At 43.0% G+C, this 21,306-nt stretch overlaps 1 protein-coding gene across 2 annotated transcripts in view; it reads right to left on the reverse strand.

Annotated features, from left to right (window-relative positions):
- Nucleotides 1-21,306, reverse strand: part of OGG1 (8-oxoguanine DNA glycosylase) — a 568,013-nt gene that overhangs the window by 527,971 nt on the left and 18,736 nt on the right. For both annotated transcript variants that reach the window (XM_044078043.1, XM_044078042.1), the window contains exon 2: nt 4,829-4,968. In XM_044078043.1, coding sequence (XP_043933978.1) covers nt 4,829-4,938 — 110 coding nt within the window. In that variant the 5' untranslated portion in view covers nt 4,939-4,968. The remainder of the gene's footprint in view (nt 1-4,828; nt 4,969-21,306) is intronic.

Here is a 21,306-nt window from a genome sequence, read left to right on the forward strand (position 1 = left end):
ATTGAAGATCCTGTAGTAGAATCTCTGGAGAGGATACTAAAAGCAGGAGATCATTAAAGTAGGGAAATACTTGCATCCCCCTTAGCCTGCAAAAAAGCAATCACAGGAGCAAGGCATTTGGTGAATACCCTTGGGGCACTAGAGAGGTCAAAGGCCAAAGCAGAGAACTGAAAATGCCAAGAAGGAGAGAAAAGTAAAAACTTCCTGAAAGGGGATGAATAGGGATGTAAAGATAAGCATCCTTGAGGTCCAGAGCCAAGCAGCAGAGGGACAACATCCAAAAGGAAGGGCTCTTCAGACAGGTGTTTAAATGAGAGAGGTCTAGAATGGGTCTCCAAGTGTCCTTTTTCCATGGAACCAAAACATTCTGGAGAAAACCCCTTTGGGAAACTAGAACTGCTCGAATTGCTCCCAGAGTCAGAAGATACTGAAACACCCCTGGAAAGAAAGCCAACTGCTCCCCATGTCAGGGGCATTCCTCAGCCCCCTCAGGAAGAGATTTCCAGATCATATAATAACCTACGCGGATAATGGAAAGGATCCAGGAATCCTAAGTAATCTTTACCCAAACTGAAAGAGAAAAAGGAATGTGTCTGAGAACAGGAGAGTCAGATAGCACCTGGTTTGTCAGGAAAAGGAAAATTCTAAACCACAGGAGTCTGGTTAGCTTTAACAGGAGGAGCTCTTTTACCTCCCTTCTTACCCTTGGGAAGAGGGTGCAACTGCCTACGTACAAAGGCCAGCTTCTCATTTATAATTTCTTTGAAACTTAGGCACAGAAGAAACAAGTTTTAGTTCCTGCAAAGTCTTGCCCTTATCTTGAAGAGATTTAAACAAATCCGCCACAGCTGCACCAAATAAGCGTTGGTTATCCAGAGCAGCATCATCAACTTAGCCTTAATATCATCAGGCAAAGGTTGAAAGTGAAGCCAAGAATACCTTCTAATCACAGAACCAAAAGTAGCAGCTCTGGAAGAAGCATCTGCTGCATCATAACTGCACTTCATAAAATGGCGAGCCACCTAAGCAGTCGTCCAACAGGGAGAGAGTAGAAGTTGAGAAGGTCAGAAATTACCTGACAGGCCTAAGAAAGAAGGGCCAAAATGTATTTGGACATAGGGGTCTGATAACTGACAGCTCTAAAGGGCAAGGTAGGCTTGTTGGACGCCACAGACACCACAGAGGGGTCAGCTGAAGGACATATATATATATATATATATATATATATATATATATATATATATATATATATATGAATTTGCAATCCTCAGGCATCCTATAAAGCCCATTAGGTTTTTTTGGGAGCAGGGGGGCTGAGAATCCACAGCCTGAGATGCAGTAGAAAAGGCATCCAGTAAAAGGAGCCAAAACAAGAGGGGCACTAGTAGGTCTGGAGAGTCCATTTGCAGAAGTTCGTAGCACCTCTTCTGCACCTGAGAAACCCGAGCACAATCACATTTAAAAAAACTCCATCACCCTGGAAATCATGTCACCGAAGGAAATCTCCTCAAATGGAATGTCAGGACTAGTGGACGACTCCTCCTCAGAACCATAATCTAAAGGAGAAGGAATCAGGGATGAATAAAGTAAGGGATTCCTCGTCTGAATCCACATCTTCCTCAGAGGAATCTTGTTCCCTAGGCCTTTTTAGAGGAATAAAGGACCAAGGAGGAGCTGGAACAGAAACTCCTAGAGGAGGCTTCAAAAGCCACAGGGGCATTAAACAAACCCTCAGTGAAATTCTGCCATTCACTGTGAGGGTCCTTAGCAGCAGGAAAAATGTGCTTTGTTTTTGGTTTCTTTTTCAAAGGGACATCTGCCCTGTAAAACTTAGAAAGTTCAGAAGTCAGATGACATTCCACAATCGTAGTCAGAACTTCCTCTCAACCAAAACTTGAGGAACACCCCTAGGCCCTTCAGTAATAATTAGCCGCAGTTCCCCCTGAGCACCCATAATGGACACCTGCAAAGCCTCCAGGGACATGCATGAGATCATATCCACGCTGGCTTCTGAAGCGGCCATGGCAGAAGAATCCAACAGAGGAGCAGGGGCAACCCCCTGGCTTTCACTAGCCACTAGAGACATCCGGAATAGGTGGTACAGCAGAAGAATCGGACCTAGACTTCTTGGTCTTCTTCACAGACGGCTGCCTCTCAGAGCGGGAAGTTCCCTCCATAGTGTCTTTGGCTAAAAAATTTAAGATGTTAGTTCTCTAAATACAGGGTCAAATAAGAAAGCCAACTGGGAAGCACCAAGACAAAACAAGCACTGTTCATGGTGGTCTTTATGGGGAATCTATCTCATGTACTGGCATTTACCCTTTCTGGATGACATGAAGGAGGGTAGCCTAATGGTTAAGGTGGGAGGGTAGCCTAATGGTTAAGGTGTTTGCCTTACAAACACAAGGTGCGGGGTTTGAGTCTCACAAGGGATAATTGGCTAGGCTTAAAATGGCTCGCAAGGGCAGTTAGCTTAGTACTAACCTATGAACCTACAAGCAAACAAACAAAAAGAAAAAGATAACAGCAAAAACCCCAACGAGACAGTTACCTGAAATGGCCTGGGAAATCAACAGCTCAAGCATTCAGACTGATAATCAAAAGATGCCATTCAGACTGGGGACAAAGAAGTTCAGAGGATGGTACATCCGGACATCACCTTTATGCCCTACGCTTCACTACTGCTCTACTACAAGCACCTTGGTAAACCCCACTGGAGCAGAGAAGATACCAAACAGCAATACTATCCTATCTTGCTATGTGACATCATGAAATGCATTAGCAGGAGGTGCTTGTGCATTAAAAAGTAGAAAATGTAGCCTGTCAAAACTGTGTCAATCTGTGCATACTAAAAGAAAAAGTCCCAAATGTTATCCATTGTAGAGGGTCTTCAAAGTCAGATAATTTAGATTTCCTCTAGACAGAAAATGACAAATGAACCACTGATGGTTCAGTTCCCACTGCAGAGCCAGACTATTTACATCTACCTGTAAAGATGGTACGCTTTCTTGTAGGTGGCCAGATTGGTATATGGTTGTTTCCTAGCCATATGAAATACATCCTTAGGCACAGAAGCTGAGGGGAAAACACGACTCAGTACTGTACTGACCCAAACAGGCACTACTACATTTCGTTTTGGATAAGCAACGGTGTTCTAGCCACTCAAATGATTCTTCTATCATCATCATCGTCGTCATTCTCGGGATCTCCCAAAAGCAGAGAATGTCACTATCTGGTGGAGTTAACAGATTTGCCGTTGAAATGCATGTTGAATTGGAGGATTTCCAATTCCTTCTTATCCATGTAAAGCAAAGACTTGAGAAGTGACAGCAAAAGCTTGAAGTGTTTGCTACAAGCCCAATTAGCTGGAGGCAGAATTTTAGAAAAACAGGAGACAAAAATGTCAGGCATAGAGGTGTGAGTTGCAGAGCATTTTAAATGGGTTTTGCACCAGTGTGACTGACAAACAGGATGCCTGGGTAGCTGAGCAGGACTTGAGAAGTGACAGCAAAAGTTTGAAGTGTTTGCTACAAGCCCAATTAGCTGGAGGCAGAATTTTAGAAAAACAGGAGACAGAAATGTCAGGCATAGAGGTGCGAGTTGCAGAGCATTTTAAATGGGTTTTGCACCAGTGTGACTGACAAACAGGATGCCTGGGTAGCTGAGCAGGCACCTGTGGGGGTAATGGACTCATCCCATGGTATTCCTGCCTATCTAATCATACTGCTACCTTGTGCACCATTCACCACATGCACACACACACACACACACACACACACACACACACACACACACACACACACACACACACACACACTTCAAACATGCACCATACAGACAGCAAGTTCTTGAACTCTGTCAGTAGTGGTAAAGTGCATGCAAAGACAGAGTCTGGGATAGGTAAAGCACCAGCTTCCAAGGACCCTTACCTATGTCCAGGAAGCATAACAATCTCTCAAGCAGAAGTCTCATGGAAGAACGCCTGGGAACTAGAATTAAAACCCATTCCACCCATGGGAAAACCAGGTACTGATCTTTCTAAACTATAAACACACAGCACTTGCACAACTAAAGTACATCAGATTTTGTCAGTGACAGTTAAATCCTGAGATTTAGTCCTAAAACTAAGTCCTAAAGAGGAGTTTCCTCAATATGTAATCCATATGTTTGGCAGTCTAATGGACAGGAATCCTACAAATGATTTTTCACTGGAGGAAACAAGTCAATGACAAAAGAGCAAGTAAAGTAACTGGTGTTAGTAAGGAAAGCCTTAAACTTTGATATGTGTCTGACTAATGCTACTGAAATACTGATATCTATTACAACTGGGTAAGTGCCCAAAGCAGAAAATGCAAATAGGACAATGTTCTTACATCTAGATCAAATAACTACATAATGTAGTTAATTCAATGCTATTGTTGGTCTTCTGAAAATGACCACTTTCATGAGATGATAGCTAGGCAGCCAATAAGAGACAGGGAAAGCAAGAGGAAAGAATCATAGATTATTGTATTATGCATGCCTTTTAGCTAAGGTGTGGGACACATTCTTGCCTTAACAAGGAGCATCTCCAACTGACACAGTTACAATGTATTTCACTTTGTAGAAGAAATGAAGCAGACTCCCATTGCCAGGACTGATTTTGCAACTCATCTGAGAAATATATATATCAGACAGTAAACACTTATATAGAAATTAAAAACAGGATGACAAAATATTATGACATATTCATGTGTGATAAGCAAAACTATCTAGACAGCAATATGAGTAAAATATTAAATACTAAATAAATAAATTACATAAATACATATACCAGTAGAACACAGACCGAAAAGACTGACCACAGGAAAGCACAACATCCAGGTTTAGCTCTGACCGTGAGCATGGTATGGAACGCCAGACTGTAGTGAGTGCAGAAAGGACAGCATGGTGCTGCATGTTCTAAAGTACCCGCTTCCTGGATAAAACCTACAAAAGACAATAACACAGATTACAAAGCAGAGCCAGTGCCATATAATGTGAAAGCAGTGCTGATGGTTGTTATGACTTCATCTGCAAGGAATTAATTTGTTTTGCATCATATTAGGTTTGTAGTTTTCACTTTTTCAAAATACTACAATGCAGCACATGGTAAAGGAGTTCCAGATTAAAACAAGACTGCCAATTGTGAATGAAAGTCACTGAAGATTCACTTCACAGGCATGTAAGCACATTACTGTTACATCTTTTAACATTTTCATAAACAAAAGGTATGTACTTACAATAACATTAGCTTTGCAAGAATAAGGTCCACTTTTTAGTAACTTCTGGGAGTTATGCCTCAGATGTTAGGGCTGTTTTTCAAACAAAACTTTCCAAGGCTGCAAGAGATCCAACCACTTCATCACACACCATGAAGGCCTCTAGATTCAGTAGGAAAGCACAGGAGAAAAGGTAGAAGACAATAAAAGGCAAAGGAGATAAGGTTAGAAGATGGAGGTTGGAAGGAAGGTGTGACCAAATATGGACGTTCTTCTTACAGAGCTATCAATAAGTACACAACTTCTGTATCTAATAAGAAAAAGGTCCATTTTTGGTAACCTCTAAAACAAAGTTTATAGCTAATCCTCGTGTGTGAAGATTTCTATTGGAGAATGCACTTTACAATGGAGAGCTGGCTAGAAGACATGGACTTGGAAACAAAGTTAGTCTTGTAGTACCATAGGAATGTATTCAGAGAAGACCAAGTTGCCACTGCACAAATATTAGGTGGCATTACGGTATAAAGCTGTGTAGGTAGCTCAATACATGGACAGTGACTGTAGGGTGGGCGAATGCCAGTAGACCTGCCATTTTTCATGACAAAAGGTAAATGGCTAACAATACGGAAAAGGTTACAAAAATTATATACGAGAGAGAAAGAGAGAGAGAAAAAAAGGTATGCTTGTAAACATTTTTGCTCAAGTTTAATTTAGCAAAGGAGACAACAGTTGACCATTCTTTTGTCCTCCCTATGTAAACTTATTCCCCAAGTTATCTGCAGATATCCATACTGTGCAGAATATACTTACTATGCTTAGAATACTCGGGGGAAAAACAGGTAGATTCAAAGATTGACTCAATTTCAATCCTGTGGCAACTTTAGTCATAAAAGGAGAGATTAGTTCTAAGTTTCCAACTTTTCTTATTGGGAAACAAACAAGAAGATTTGACAGCAAGTGCTTGTAGCTCAGAAAATCTTCTAGATGAAATGATGGTCACGTGAAAGACGGTCTTCCATTACAAGAACTTCAATTCAACCGAGTTCAATAGGCAGGCAACTAATATTCACAAGCACAAAATAAATATCCCAGGAGGGATCATGGTCCCAGATAAGACGCCTGATCTGCAAAGTCTCAGATCACAAAGCTTCAAAGGTCTCCGAGGAAACTAAAGTGAAATCTAGACCTGAAAAGTTAGAGATGACTGCCAAATAAAGCATGATGGGGAAATGACAAGACCAGAATCAAGGATTTCAGACAAAAACAAGAAACAGAAAATGGGCAGAAAAGGGATCCATACCCTTGTTAGTTGCCCATGGAGGAAAGTATATTAATCTGTAATGGTGTATCTTTTGGACAGTTGGCCCTTGAGCCGAAGGGATAACAGAAAATGTAGTCTCCAAAAAGCCTGGTCCTCTGGCAGTCATTGGAACCAAAGCAGCCAAGTGATAAGCTTCAGACAATAAAGGTTTCAGTGTCACTTGTTGCTATAAGTAAGACAGCAACATCCTTAAAGGTCAAAGTCTTAAGAGTTTTTTAAATCAAGAAAGGGTGAAGAAGAGAAAACCAATTCTGTCCAAAACATAAGAATGTTATGAGAGAAATATCTTCCTTTGAGAATTATACTTTTCCAGATGAAACCTAAATAAGTAAAAGCATAATAAAAAAAAAAAAAAAAAAAAAAACACTTAGCCAGTGATGAACTAGAATATATCTGGCATGTCCTCAGTACGGTGAGATAAGGACAAAAATAGCTAGGACAATTGTAGTTAGTTGGAGAGACAAACAGGTCACACACTGGAGTCGCTCAATGGTAAGCGCTTTTTGGCGACCATTTTTTAGGCATTAGAAGACTGCAATTCGGTCTGCTAATGAGTTAGCCTTCCTCAAGCTGCCACCACAAGCAAAGTGGCATATTAATTCAGAACTGAAATAAAAGCAGTTCACGGACTCTACTGGCAGCAAACTAGGTTAAGGAACAAACCCAGAAGGTTGAATTGCTGAAAATAAAAAATCAGGATAGCGCTTTTGTTTAAACCATGTTAAACTTCATCAGACAGTTAGTAATTTTGAAATCACTTCCTATATAAGCTTCCTGTAACATTGACTGGTGAATCAACTCATGAATATTAATAAAATTTAAACACTTCCTCTCATGATATAAAACACATTTTAGAAAGCATTTGCCTGCCACTCTATTGCTATCAAGCTAATAGTAAACTGTAAATAGAATTCATATTAACTTCATATATATGTATAGATACACACATATATATATATATATATATATATATATATATATATACACACACACACACACACACACACACACACATACATACACACACACACATACATACACACACACACACACACACACACACACACATAGTAAAAGACTACTAGAACATTTTTATGTAATAACATAATTCTAAAAAGTGTATGTTCTATGCTCAATAAAAACAAACTATACATAGTTCTGAATGACTTCATATCTGATTAAAAACACATTAATTAGGTCAAACAAAGCTCCTCATTAGCACTCTTCAAGAAAAATCTTGATGACTGGATGGGAAATAGGAAACTCACCCCGGGGATCACCTCTGTGGCTCTGCTCGACAGTGGCAAAGGAAAATAATTTTCTTGGGTGGCAAAAGCCAGAGTACCTTTTTGGCTGGGCTTGTATAGGCCCCAGGGCCGATAGCCTAGTACCTACCTATGAACTACACCAATATCAAATGTGCACTCTTTTTTATATATGTAAAAAAAAATGCACATATACATATATATATATATATATATATATATATATATATATATATATATATATATATATATATATATATATTTATTAAGTAGGTTAAATATTGAATAAATATGTAAAATATATATGTATAAAACAGACCATATATGTAGGTTAAAATGCGTTTGTTGAAAACTATATAATATATATATATATATATATATATATATATATATATATATATATATACATAAATACACATACATACATACACACACATATATAAATAAATATGTCAAAATGTGAATAAAAGGCAATACATTTTATTTATTTAGATGTTGCCATCTTAACTAATCCCTTTCAACAGCTTTCAACTTCAACACTGGGGCAATGGATTTGCCTCTAGTTCTTTTATTTCCAAAAGGAGCCCCTATGGCTTGTTGTCTTGTACACACACACAATCTATGGCCATAAAACTGAATTTGTGATCAGAATTGCAATCAATGTGCCTAGCCAAAGTATTATTTAAGTTTTGTATCTTTACAGCATAATCATGCTCATAAATCCTCTGCCAGAATTTTCTCTCCGTTTTGCCAACGTATAAGCACGGGCAGGAAGTGCAAAATGCCATATAGACCACTGCTTTAGAAGAACAAGAATATTTACTGTTCACATAATATTCTCACTGTAAAGGTGTTGGCTACTTGGACCTTATGACACCATGAACATGACCCACACTTAGTCATTCCCAGTCTATTTTGTATTTCGGTTACTTGTTTTGTTTTAAGTAAATCTTTAAGGTTAAGCCCTTTCCTATATATAATCGTGGGTTTATCTCCCATGTATTGTCTCATGCAAGAATCTTCTAGCAATACAGGCCAATTTTTCTCAAAGATGGATCTTTAAGCTTGCTATAGGTAATAACAGTTGCCTTACAGAAATCCGATGGAACCTCTTTTGTTCCACTCGGACAAATATTCTGGGGGTTAGACTCATCAACACCTACTTCTCTGTGGGAATCAGTTAGTTCTAAAGTTGTATGCTACTTGTCCAATATTGGTTTGAAATGGCCATTCAGTCTCTTTGTTTTACCCTCTAAACGAAAGCGCTAACCTGATTTTTTATTTTCAGTAAATAAAGGATTTTATGTGACAATTCAACCTTCTGAGTTTGTTCCCTAACCTAGTTTGCTGCCAATGGAGTCCGTGAACTGCTTATGTTTCAGTTCTGAGTTTACACTGGGCAGGATTCACGAAGGCTTACACGGAGTTTAAGAGTAGTGTAAGCCTCCGTGTAAGCCTCCCGATCCAGGAACAGCCCAAACCTCCGTGTAAGAGACAGCTAAAACGTCTGTTACACGGACTGGGAGTGGAAATGCTCAATACCTCAACTGCAGCTGAAAGATATGCAAATCAGGTATTTGAGCGATCCAGGAAGCCCAAAGCAGTCCGTGTAACGGACATTTTAGCTGCAGAAATGTACTCAGCTGACAACTGAGTACATTTCTGCAAAAACGGAGCTATGTCAGCTCCAAATAAAGGGTGCATATGTGTTATCTAGCATGCCAATGGCCAAATATGTGGCCATTGGCATTAAAAAGTGTTGCAAAATTATTTAAAATAACTTTTTTTCGGGATTTTGATGTTTAACTGCAGCGCACACCAGCATAAGCGGGTGCTGCCTAAAAATGAAAACCGAAGCTTATAAGCCCACAATTGTGGGTTTTATGTATTACATGGAATGACAATGCAGGGACTAGCAGACCAAAAACAATATGGCCACCATGTAGTGGTTGCCAAGGGGGGGAAGCTCAGTGTAAGAGATGTAACTAAGCATTACTAGGCAATCCTATGTAAATGAGGGTTACAATACTGAATCACACTGCCACATAGGTAATGAGCACTTTCTGAGTAGTGTAAGAGTTACAGAAGGGGGAGGAATAGAGTAAGAGGTAGGTGACATCACGGGGGGGAAATGATAGAAATAAATGTATCACATTGGAGGGCAGTATAACGTGACAGATGACAGACAGACATCAGGGAGAGAGGTGTGTCCCAACAGAACACTAGGAAAGTCAAGAAATAGATGGTGCACACTATCCCTACACTCAAACTTTCTTGATATACGTGCATGCTCACGTGTGCGCACGTGTAAGGCAGGTTCAACATGTGGGAGCGTGTTGCAAACCGTTTACAACTGTTTGCGCAGGCGTGCACGTGTGTAAGGCAATGTGCGCGCGTTTTACCATGAATCAGCCAAGTCCACACCGTGTAAGGATGTGTGCGCGTGTTTAAGCAACTGTGAGTGTGCTTAAGCTGGTGTGCACATTGCTCCCCCTGAGGAAACAGAGAGGAAACAGGAAACAACCAGAATACAAGGACGCTGCCAGAGGATACTGCTGGAGTTAATTGGTGGAAACAATTGGAAGCAGACAATTACACAGGCAGACTAGAAGCCCAACCCAGAACTTAAAACACTGCAAACAGCAGTGCAGGGTGTTTCTCTCAAGAGATACTGCAAGAAAGGAGTAAGCTATCAGAATTGAAAACTGAAAAAAGCTGAACTCAGAGCAGAAATGCTAGGGGCTGCCATAGCTGTTATAATCAGGCATAGGCAAATTGCTGAGGGTGGTGACAATGCAGATGCTGACAGACAACCCAGAGTGAGGAGAAGGAGGAGAGTATACAGGCCCAGGGTCACCTACCATGGGTTACAGGAGCTGGAGATAGTAGAGTGCTACAGAGTGGACAGAGACCTTCTGCAGCAAATTGTTGAGCTGTGCAGGCCACGTCTCACACACAGAACCAACAGAGGGGGAACCCATCCCAGTGGAAACCAAGGTATGTGTTGGCCTAAGAATACTAGCAACAGGTACCTTCCAGAGACCAACTGGTGATATGATGGGGATATCACAGGCATCAGCCTCCAGGGTACTGCACCAGTTCCTGGATGCCATGTCAGCACATGTCTGTGATCATGTATATTTCCCCAATGCCCGTGAGGTATTGGCCAGCAATATGCGTCTCTTCCAGCAAATAGCGGGATACCATGAGGTACTGGGTGCAATAGACTGCACGCACATACGCATCAAAGCACCAGCCGGTGAGCGGGGTAGAGCCTATATTAACCGCAAGGGATTCCCCTCCATCAACTGCCAGGTCATGTGTGATGCCCAGGGCATAATAATGAATGTGTGTGCTGGCTGCCCTGGGAGCTACCACGATTCCCACATCTGGCATCTGATGCAGCTGTACTAATCATTTGCCAGTGGGGACTTCCCACACGGACACCTAGTGGGGGATGCAGGTTATGCACTTGAGCCGTGGCTGATGACACCCATCAGAAATGCACACACACCCGAACAGGAACGCCATAATGAGGCACACGCACAAACACGTAATGTCATAGAGCGTGTGTTTGGGCTGCTCAAGTCACGGTTCCTGTGTCTGGACACATCTGGTGGAGCCTTGCAGTACACACCAACTACATGTACCCAAATGATCATGATATGTGCTATGCTACATAATATGATCCTGCGGAAACAGCTGCAGCAGGACCAGCATAGGGCTGGGCCAAACATACCCCCACCATTGCCAAGGCCACCACAGGCAGAGGGTGACTCGGAGGAGGAGCAACCTAACCTTGCCCCAGTAGGCAGAAGGAGGCGTGCCCAGTATGCCCTGGCCTTGGCAAAGAGGCAACGCATAGCACATACACTGGCTCAGTAGGAACACTGGGACTGATACCCCCTCCGACTCACTCATATAGTAACAGGGACGCCTAACATGACACAACCTGCTTCCAAACATGTACAGGGAGTGTAGTATGTGCATCCGACAGAGGCAGCCCTGCAGCACCACCTGAGGCATGAATGCCATGTGTTAAGTAATGTAACACCATGTACCATATGCACACCTGAGGACCCTGACTAACATCCACCCTCACCAATCATAAACCACAAAAACACAAACCCACCTTCATAGGTACCACAAGGGATAGGAACCTTTATGTAATGCTACCCAATGCCAGAAGTATAAACAGCAAGATGCGTGCAGTGTAAACGCACACAGTATAGAGAATGTAGATATCAGTGCTGTAATAGAAAACGGGGTCAAAGCCCACATCAGCACCCTAACACTACCAGGTCACACCTCATACAGTGATGTACAGCTGCAAAAACATGGAACAAGCTACAAAACGAGGGTGACTAGCAATAAATGTCATAGATAACCACACCCCCATGTTGGTACCACAACAAGAAGCAACATGGATTAGCCATGGTCAAATACCAATGGCTAAAACTGCCTACTACTATATAGCTTGCTGCAGACCACTGTCCTAATAGCAGGAACTGCACCAGGCCTATGTTGGAATACAGGAAGATATCAAGCCCCCCAAACCACATTATATTGCATGACTGACAATACCTACACATACACCATAGTTTCATAGTTTACTACTAGGCTATCTGCCCTAGTGCATTTATAAGCCTAGCCATAGTGATGTGGCTATTGCCACCCCTTATAGTGGTAATAAGTGTACAGAACAGATTCCGAATATTGTGCCTCTGACTTAGTAGTGACACATCATGACCCCCTGACTTAATCGAATAACTTGACTGTGCCTCTGACTAGTAGTGACACAGGGAGGACCCCCTGGGGTAAACCTACAATCTCACATCCACTTGTCCAGATTTCTCTTGAAGAGAGTCAGTGAGGGACTCTGTCTAACATGAATTTGGATTCTTTGCTAGAGTGTGAAAAGCCTCTGAGTTATGACTCTGTCCCTCCAGCATGTCCTATACATGTATGTGCTGAGGTTCAAATCTTTAGCTCTCATGGTTCTGGTGGATTTGGATTGCTTGCAGTGGAGCATGTCCACCAAATCCTGATTGGACATGGTCTTGTATGTCAGGCATAGGTCACCTGTAAGTAGGTGGTATGCTACTGAATAAAGCTGGATTTCCTTTAGTCTGGAAGCATATGACATGTGTTATAGACCCTTGATCCTCTTGGTAAGGTACTTTTGGGGTCTCTCCAGCTGTTGCAAGTGCTGGGTGAGGTACATACCAAATGGGGCTTTGTATTCAATCATGGGCCTGATAAGGGAGAAGTATAGGGGTACAATGACCTCCTTTGATCTGGATGGAAAACCCTTCATGATAAGGTGGGCAAGATAGAAAGTCTTTCTAACCACTTTGGCAATATGGGTGTCAAGCGAGAGGTCAGTATCTACATGGGTCCCCAGGTGTCTGATTTGTTTTCTGTACTCAGTGGGTTGCTGTCTATGTATTGATTTGTGGGTACTTTGTTCCTCCCAAAGGGATGACTACACATCAGTTGCATTCAGTTTCAGGCCATGATTCCGGCACCAGCTATCTGTCTTTGTGAGGGCATTCTGTAGGATGTGTGTGCCGGCTGATGTATTCACTATGATGCCTAGGTTGCAGTCATCTGCAAACTTTGTCAGCCACAACCCTCCTATGTTTGTTTCACATCTGAAAAGTAAATGCCAAATAAGAGGGGTCCCAGGACAGATCCTTGTGGGACACCACTTGTGACTGGCTTTGAATCTGACAAGGCACCTGCAATGTCGACTTTATGGGTTCTGTTTCTTAGCCATTTTGCAACCTATCCTGTGACATATGGTTTTATATTTCAGCTGTTGAGCTCGTCTATGATGCCTGAGTGGGGTATTGTGTCAAAGGCCTTAGCCAAGTGCAGGTAGGCTGTGTGGACCGCTTAGCCCTCATCAATGAGACAGTTTCAAAATAGTCAACTAGGTGCAAAAGGCAGGATCTGCCCTGTACAAAGCTGAACTGGGTGGGATCAAGGGTCTGTAGGTCACCAATGTCTCTGTTTAAGAGCTCCATAATGACTCTTTCCACAGCTTTGCAGACAAGGCTGGTTAAGCTTGTGTGGTGGTAGTTCACAAAGGAGATGCCTCCACAGACCCTGGGGAGTGGGACCACTGTTGCTGTACGCCAGTGTTCAGGTACATATCCTGTAACAAGGCTAAGGTTAAATAGCATTTGTATATATGGGTTTAGCTCCTTCTGGAGTTCACATAGCACGCAACTGGGGATACCATCAGGTCCCATTGATGCTGTGTTCTTGTCTTTGCTGAGTGCGGCTCTCACATGGACATCTGAGATGACAGTGAGGTTACATTCAGCTGTGATAACTATCTTCTTTTGTTGGTGAGGGAGGGGGAAAATTGCACTGAACCTGTCTGCCAGAATGTTGCCAATATCGGTCAGGTCACTGAAATATATGTTGTTGTGTACCAACTCTGAGCATATCTGAGGGTTCCCACCCTGGTTTCTGACATAACTGAAGAAGGTATTGTGGTTATCTTAATTGTCTTTGGTGATTTTTGTCTCAAAGTTGACCTTGGATGTCCTTATGAGAGAATGTAGCTTTTTACTAGTGCTGATCACAGCTGCCTTCCCTTTAGGAGATGTAGCTCTGTCTTGCATTAGTATCCTTCAGTTGTTATACAGTTTGTTTATGGCTGGGGTCCACCAGACAGGCCACTTTCCCTTGGTGGAGAAGGTCTTGGTTTTATTTGTGATTGCATGGTCCATGCTTTCTTGGAGATGTCCATAGAAAGCGTCTGTGAAGGAGTCACCATTGTGTGATGTGGTTTCCACCGGCCCAGTGGGCTTAAAGGATACCATCTCAGTCTGAAGAAGTGTGAAGTCAGCTTTTGAGACGTTTGTCACTATACTCTTTGTATTATACTAGCACCGACACATTTGTAGACAATTTCCCAGAATCCATCAAACAAAATGGACATGCAAAATGTAACACTTCCACAAGAGGGGTAAGCATACTGGATGTGATAATCAGAAATATGTGTACTGGATGTCAAGATGAGAAGTGTATCCCTCACTGGTAAGACCAGACCATAGAGTAATCACACTGTAGTTACATCCCGACCCCAGTCCCTGGCCAGAATACCACAGTGAAACACATGTATAAAGCATAGCTTGCACCCCTACAAACCAATGTGGAATCCATGAAAGGCCCTGTGCAAGTCCACAATATGGGACACACTGCAGAACATGTCATACAGGCATACCATGAACACAGCCAAGAGTGCTTGGAGTCTGCAATCACAAATAACAACAAGATACAATGCCATACACCCAGGCATCTGGCATGCTGGACTCCAGCAATTACTAAACCATTGAAGAGAATGAGGAAGCTACCACATGATAGATCAAACATAAAAAGTGAAGTAATCAGTGATCACTAGTATGGCAATAAAATGTGTCCACACATACAATCCACTAAGGCCAGGCAAAACAAGTAGAATCTGTGAATCCAGTGGCAATGTGACACCTGTCCCAAGTACACACACAACAACAACTCACCCCAATAAATACAAATATATGTGATAGACGCAACCAGGTAGCCAAACCGGAGCCTGAGCACCCCCAAATCAGTACTGTCAAAACTAGTCAGGAGGACAAGGTAACCACATACACCACAAACCCAGTCACACATAGACCTACAACGACTGTAAACCAAACACAAAAACATTCCCAGAGGCCCTAATTACAAACACACAACACCAACACAAGCCTCCAAAGCAGACACCCAATAAAACAACCTCCAGACATAGCACATGTAACACATAGTACACAAAGCTGGTGTGCCAAACAGTCACAGGACAGAAGGAGAAACAACATGCCTGATACAGTTGTAATAGGTGACTCCATAGTGAGACATGCTGCTGTTCCAGGGATGGCTTGCACCTGTTACCCATGAGTGTCTGGATATTGCCTAAGGCTTTTGCAACCTACAGAGATCCTTTCACAGGCAAGGCCGAAAAGACTAACCCACCACCATAGAAAACAAAACTGGAAAGAAACAGAAGGGTAATGCTGATCAATGCCAGATGTGTAAACCTCAATATGCATGCTCCTGAGGTCCTCCCCAGTATGGAGAACACTGATGTCTGTCCAGTGATAGAAACCTGCTGCAAGCCTCGTGACAGCACACCAGCACTACCAGGTAATACCACATATCATGTGTTATGGCCACAAAACCTGGAACAAAACATAAAAGGAGGGTGAGTATCCATATTCAGTACAGACACCTATACGTCCAGTTAACTGACAATGCTTATGTCATTGCAGTCCACCCATGTGAACTAACCGTAGGCAAGACTGCTGTACAGTCTGTAGCATGCTACAGACCACACTCTCACACACAGGAACCCCACCCCACTGTCCTGAAGACAGTGGACAGTATGAATGTACCACCAAATACAAAACAAGGTACACACAAATTACCACATAGGTGGTAAACCATTATGTGTGGAAGGAGTAATCATGGACCTAGTGACACAAGTGGACAGTAACCTGTTATGTGACAGTCACATCGCCAATTTGGCTAGGAAGACTGTCTATATTGGACACTGTATCATGAAAGGATTCACATCTACGTCAACAAAGGTCATTGTGCCCCTATACTGTTCCCTTATCAGACCATATTGTAGTACAATGCCTCATTTGGGATGTACATTACCTGGCACCTGCAGCAGTTAGAAAGACCTCAAAGGTACCTCACCAAGAGTCAGAAAGGGTCTGGCTGTAGACACCACAGCTGAACACAGAGGCATTGTATGTCTGTTGTACAAGTCCATGTCCAACACAGAAGTAATGGACATGCTCAACCCCAGAAAACTCAAAGCCATCGGAGCTGTGTGAGTCAGAGATGTCAACCTCAACACATAATCAAATAGGATGTGTTGGAGGGACAGATACCGAACCCTGAGTCTCTCCACACCCTGGAACAGACTACCACTACATGTTAGGCAGAGCCCCTCACTGACACTCTTCAACAGGAAGTTTGCAAAATGGATGGATAATTGTAGATGTACACTAGGGGTCTTTACTGTGTCATGTCCAGACAGAGGCACAGCTAAGTAAATCATAAATGGCCGTAATATTCACATAGCAAGGGGTGGCAAAAGCCACACACACTGTGGCTAAGCTTACAAATGCCCTAGGGTGGATAGCCTAGTATGAACCTATGAACCTATTATGATACAAATTGTACAGGACACTAAGGATAACCCCAAGGCTGCTGCAACTGATGGTAGGCGTGTTGTGAATTCCCAGATATGCTCTGGATCACACAAATATTACAAACAACATACCAAACACACACACGTATTGCCAACATACATCCTGACAGGTGCAGTGCACCCCCCCCCCCATAATGCAAAATATCTTTCCCAGCAGACTGCTGCCTCCCTGACATTATTTCAGCCTTACCACAGGATATGTGCCCAAAGAGGAGTGTACAACAACAGTGGTCATTCTCAAGAAAGGTGTCGCCTGAATGGATACTAAAATCAACCACCACAGAATCCTGAGAAGCTTGGTCTGCACAGCTATGGAAAGGATCAACCTGTACCGCAGACATACAGATATTGGGGATCTATTGACACCCGACCCTACCCAGTGTGGGTTTATTAAGTGTAGACCCTGCCCCTAAACATGTGCGACTCAGTTGAAACAGTAATTGAGGTCACTGATGAGGGCAATGTGGTCCACACAGTGTAGCTGGACCTTGCAAAGCCTTCCATACAATACCCTACGTGTTCAATATAGATATGCTCACCAGCTTATATATACACCCCTATGTCACTAGAGGGGTTGCAAACCAGACCAACGACAGAACTGACATGGTCAGACATGCTGCAGCCATGTCAGACTACAAACCACATATAACAGGTATCCCACAAAGCTTGGTCCTGGGACCTTCCCTGTCTGGTGTATATGCCCCATAGGTACAGGCCAACATGTAAGGACTGTGCCTGAACATGTTTGCAGAGGACTACAAACCGCCCAACATATCTGACACTCCAGCTGACACAAGCATCCCACAAAAGGGCCACATAGAAACAGACACCTGGTGCCATAGCCATGTCAGCATGTTAAATGGAGAAAACTGTACAGACAACCTCTGTGGATATACAGTAAGTGACCACCAATTACCACATAGGTGTTAACCCATTACATACTTAACATGTAATGACAGACCTGGGTACACAAGGTGATAGATATCCTGCATTGGACAAACATGTGGCTGTAGTGTTAACAGAAACAATCCATATACCAACCTAATCATGAAGGTTATGACATCTACATAAGGGGAGGTCATTGTGGTTCTGCAGTTATCCTTCATCAGCATTACAATTGACTACAACAGCCCCTGTGGTGTACCTCAGCAGACACCTCCATCAACTGTAAAGTCCACAACAGTACTCCGCCAGGAGTATCAAAGAGCTTGAACAGATGTAATGTGTTGCCTGATTAAACAGAGTGCAACTCCACACACTGCCATGCTGGCCACCCAGACGCAAGCTGTGCCTGATGTAGAAAGCCATGTCCAAGCTGGAATCAATGAACATGTTGCACCTTGTACAATCTGAATGGCAGTGAGCTATGCACATGAGGGACCTGAACCCCAGCACTGACATACATAGGACAAGCTGTACTGCATTATCCATAACACAGAAGCCACCCCCACGCATGAGTAAACTACCAGTACAGGTTATCCATAGAGTCACTCGTTGATTCTCCTCAACAGGAATCTTAATGAGTGGATGGGAGATGGTAGGTTTACCCTGGGTATCACTGTTATGTCATGGGTAGACAGAAGCACAGTATACTAAACATGACATATGTCATGGCAAACTACACTTACAATGTGTCGAAGGACAAACACACTCTCTGACTAGCATTAGAAATGGCCTAGGGCACATCGGTAGTGTTTGCCAATGTACGCCTATGTTGTGGAATACACTACTGATGTTGGACGAGGCTGTTGTAAGTAGTTAATATCTGAACATAATGCAACATGGTCAGATAGGTTCATAGGTTTATACTAGGCTATCTGCCCTAAGGCATTTATAAGCCTAGCCCAGAGTTTTGTGGCTTACGCCACCCCTTATATGGAAACAATACTGTGCCCATTAGTTTGTTGTGCCTCTGTCCAGCAGTGACACAGAGACGATACCAGGGGTAAACCTACGATCTCCCATCCACAGGTCAAGATTCCTCTTGAACAGAGCCAGCGAGGTGCTCTGCCTCACATGGACCGGGATTCTATTCCACAGCATAGGGAGTCTCCGAGTGATAAATCTATCCCTCCAGCATGTCCTACTTATATCCCTGCTAAGATTTAAGTCACTTGCCCTAGTGGTTCTGGTGGATTTGGAGTTTTTGAGGTGGAGCATGTCCATTAATTCGTAGTTGGACATGGCCTTGTATGTCAGGCACATGTCACCTCTGAGCAGACGGTATGCGACTGAATAGAGCTGGAGTTTCTTCAATCTGGCAACATATGACAGATGTTGGAGTCCCTTTATCCTTTTGGTGAGGGACTTTTGGGGTCTCTCCAATTGCTGCAGATGTCGGGTGAGATACATCCCGAATGGGGCATTGTACTCGATCATTGGTCTGATAAGTGAAGAGTACAGGGGAACAATGACCTCACTAGATCTGGATGTGAATCCCTTCATGATCAGGTGGGCAATGTAGAAGGTCTTTCTAACCACTTTAGCAACGTGAGTGTCAAAAGAAAGGCCACTGTCAACCTGGGTCCCCAGGTCCCTGATAACCTCTTCTGTGCTTAGAGGATTGCCACCTATATGGTAGCTTGGGGTTACCTTACTTTTCCCGAAGGATATGACTATACATGTTTTGGCATTTAACTTCAGGCCATGGCTCTGGCACCAGCTATCAGTTTCTGCGAGTCCCTTCTGAAGGATATCCGTGTCTGATGCACTTTCCACTATGTCGCCCAGTTTGCAGTCATCTGCAAACTTTGTCAGCCAAAGTCCTCCCATGTTGGCCTGTACTTCTGAGAAGTAGATGCCGAACAATAGGGGGCCAAGGACCGAGCCCTGTGGGACACCACTTGTGACCGGCTTGGAGTCTGACATAGCGCCAGCAACTCTAACCCTGTGGGTCCTGTCCTTAAGCCAGTTTGCAACCCATCTTGTGACATATGGGTTTACATTTAAGTTGGTAGGTTTTTCTACAATACCCGAGTGGGATATTGTGTCGAAAGCCTTTGCAAGGTCAAGGTAGGCTGTATGGACTGCCTTTCCCTCATCAATGGCCTTAGTGACTGTTTTGAAGAAGTCGACCAAGTTCAAAAGGCATGATCTGCCCTTGACAAAGCCAAACTGGGATGGGTCCAATGTCTGCATGTCCCCTATATCTTTGTTTAGGAGCTCCATTATGATCCTCTGCATAGCTTTGCAGACTAGACTTGTTAAGCTTATGGGGCGGTAATTACCAGGGTCCATAGAGGCACTGCCTTTGTGCAGATGTGCACAACTGGACCCTAACCAGGCTGTTGTGCTCACTATGGAAATGTAAAGCAGAGATAGGACTAAAGCCCAGGATACTGTCCACCACAGTGAAAGTACTGAACCACTACACTATACAGTACTACAGTGTTAGGTCAGTATGAATAGATGTTGACAATTGTATGCAAAGTATCCCATGCAAAACCTGCAGGCACAGTATAATCCCTGTTGTGTTCACACAAAAAGCATTTGGACAGTAACTACACAACATGACACAGAACACACAACCATAAAACAGGAGATATTTGTTGAAGTTCACACTCATCCACAAATGTGATGGGCTGCAGAGTTCAACACTGGGCATGCTCACACACTTTGATAAATGAGACATCTTTCACACAACATGCCATGGGAAGGCTGAACTGGGCATGCTCACACACTTAGTCCACATATCAGTTTAGCATTTTGCCACATATATCTGGTATATGTACGTGTTATTCCAGTAACCAACAACATTATAGCAATCTGACCAGTGCTCACACTTAAATGACTACAGAGACATACATGATATAGTGGATGTCCCCCATATGCAAACATCGTCCACAGATACACAAGTTGTTCATACAAACAGGTAATGTTATGGCAATAAAGACCTGCAAACACTGCTATCAGCACCAAATAATGTGCATCTGACAGTTAAACATATGGGTGTAGAGGTCAACACTAGGCTGTTTGCCCTAGGGAATGACAGCTTATCCAGAGTGTGTGTGTGTGTGTGTGTGTGTGGGTGATTGTGGTTGGTCTGTGTGCAAGTCTGTGTGAGGGTAATGTTCCTCTTAGAACTGGGAAAACACACCACAGGATGCTCATTCCCTTTCTAAACACTGATGATGTCAGCACCCTACAAGTATATCAGGAGAAAAGAAAAAAACTTTCCCCAAGTTTTTTAAAAACTTTTTTAATAAAGGGGGGGGGGGGGGGGTT

Source organism: Protopterus annectens, chromosome 7.part0 (genome assembly GCF_019279795.1).
Source record: "Protopterus annectens isolate FY-2018-M chromosome 7.part0, PAN1.0, whole genome shotgun sequence".
NCBI lineage: Eukaryota > Metazoa > Chordata > Ceratodontiformes > Protopteridae > Protopterus > Protopterus annectens.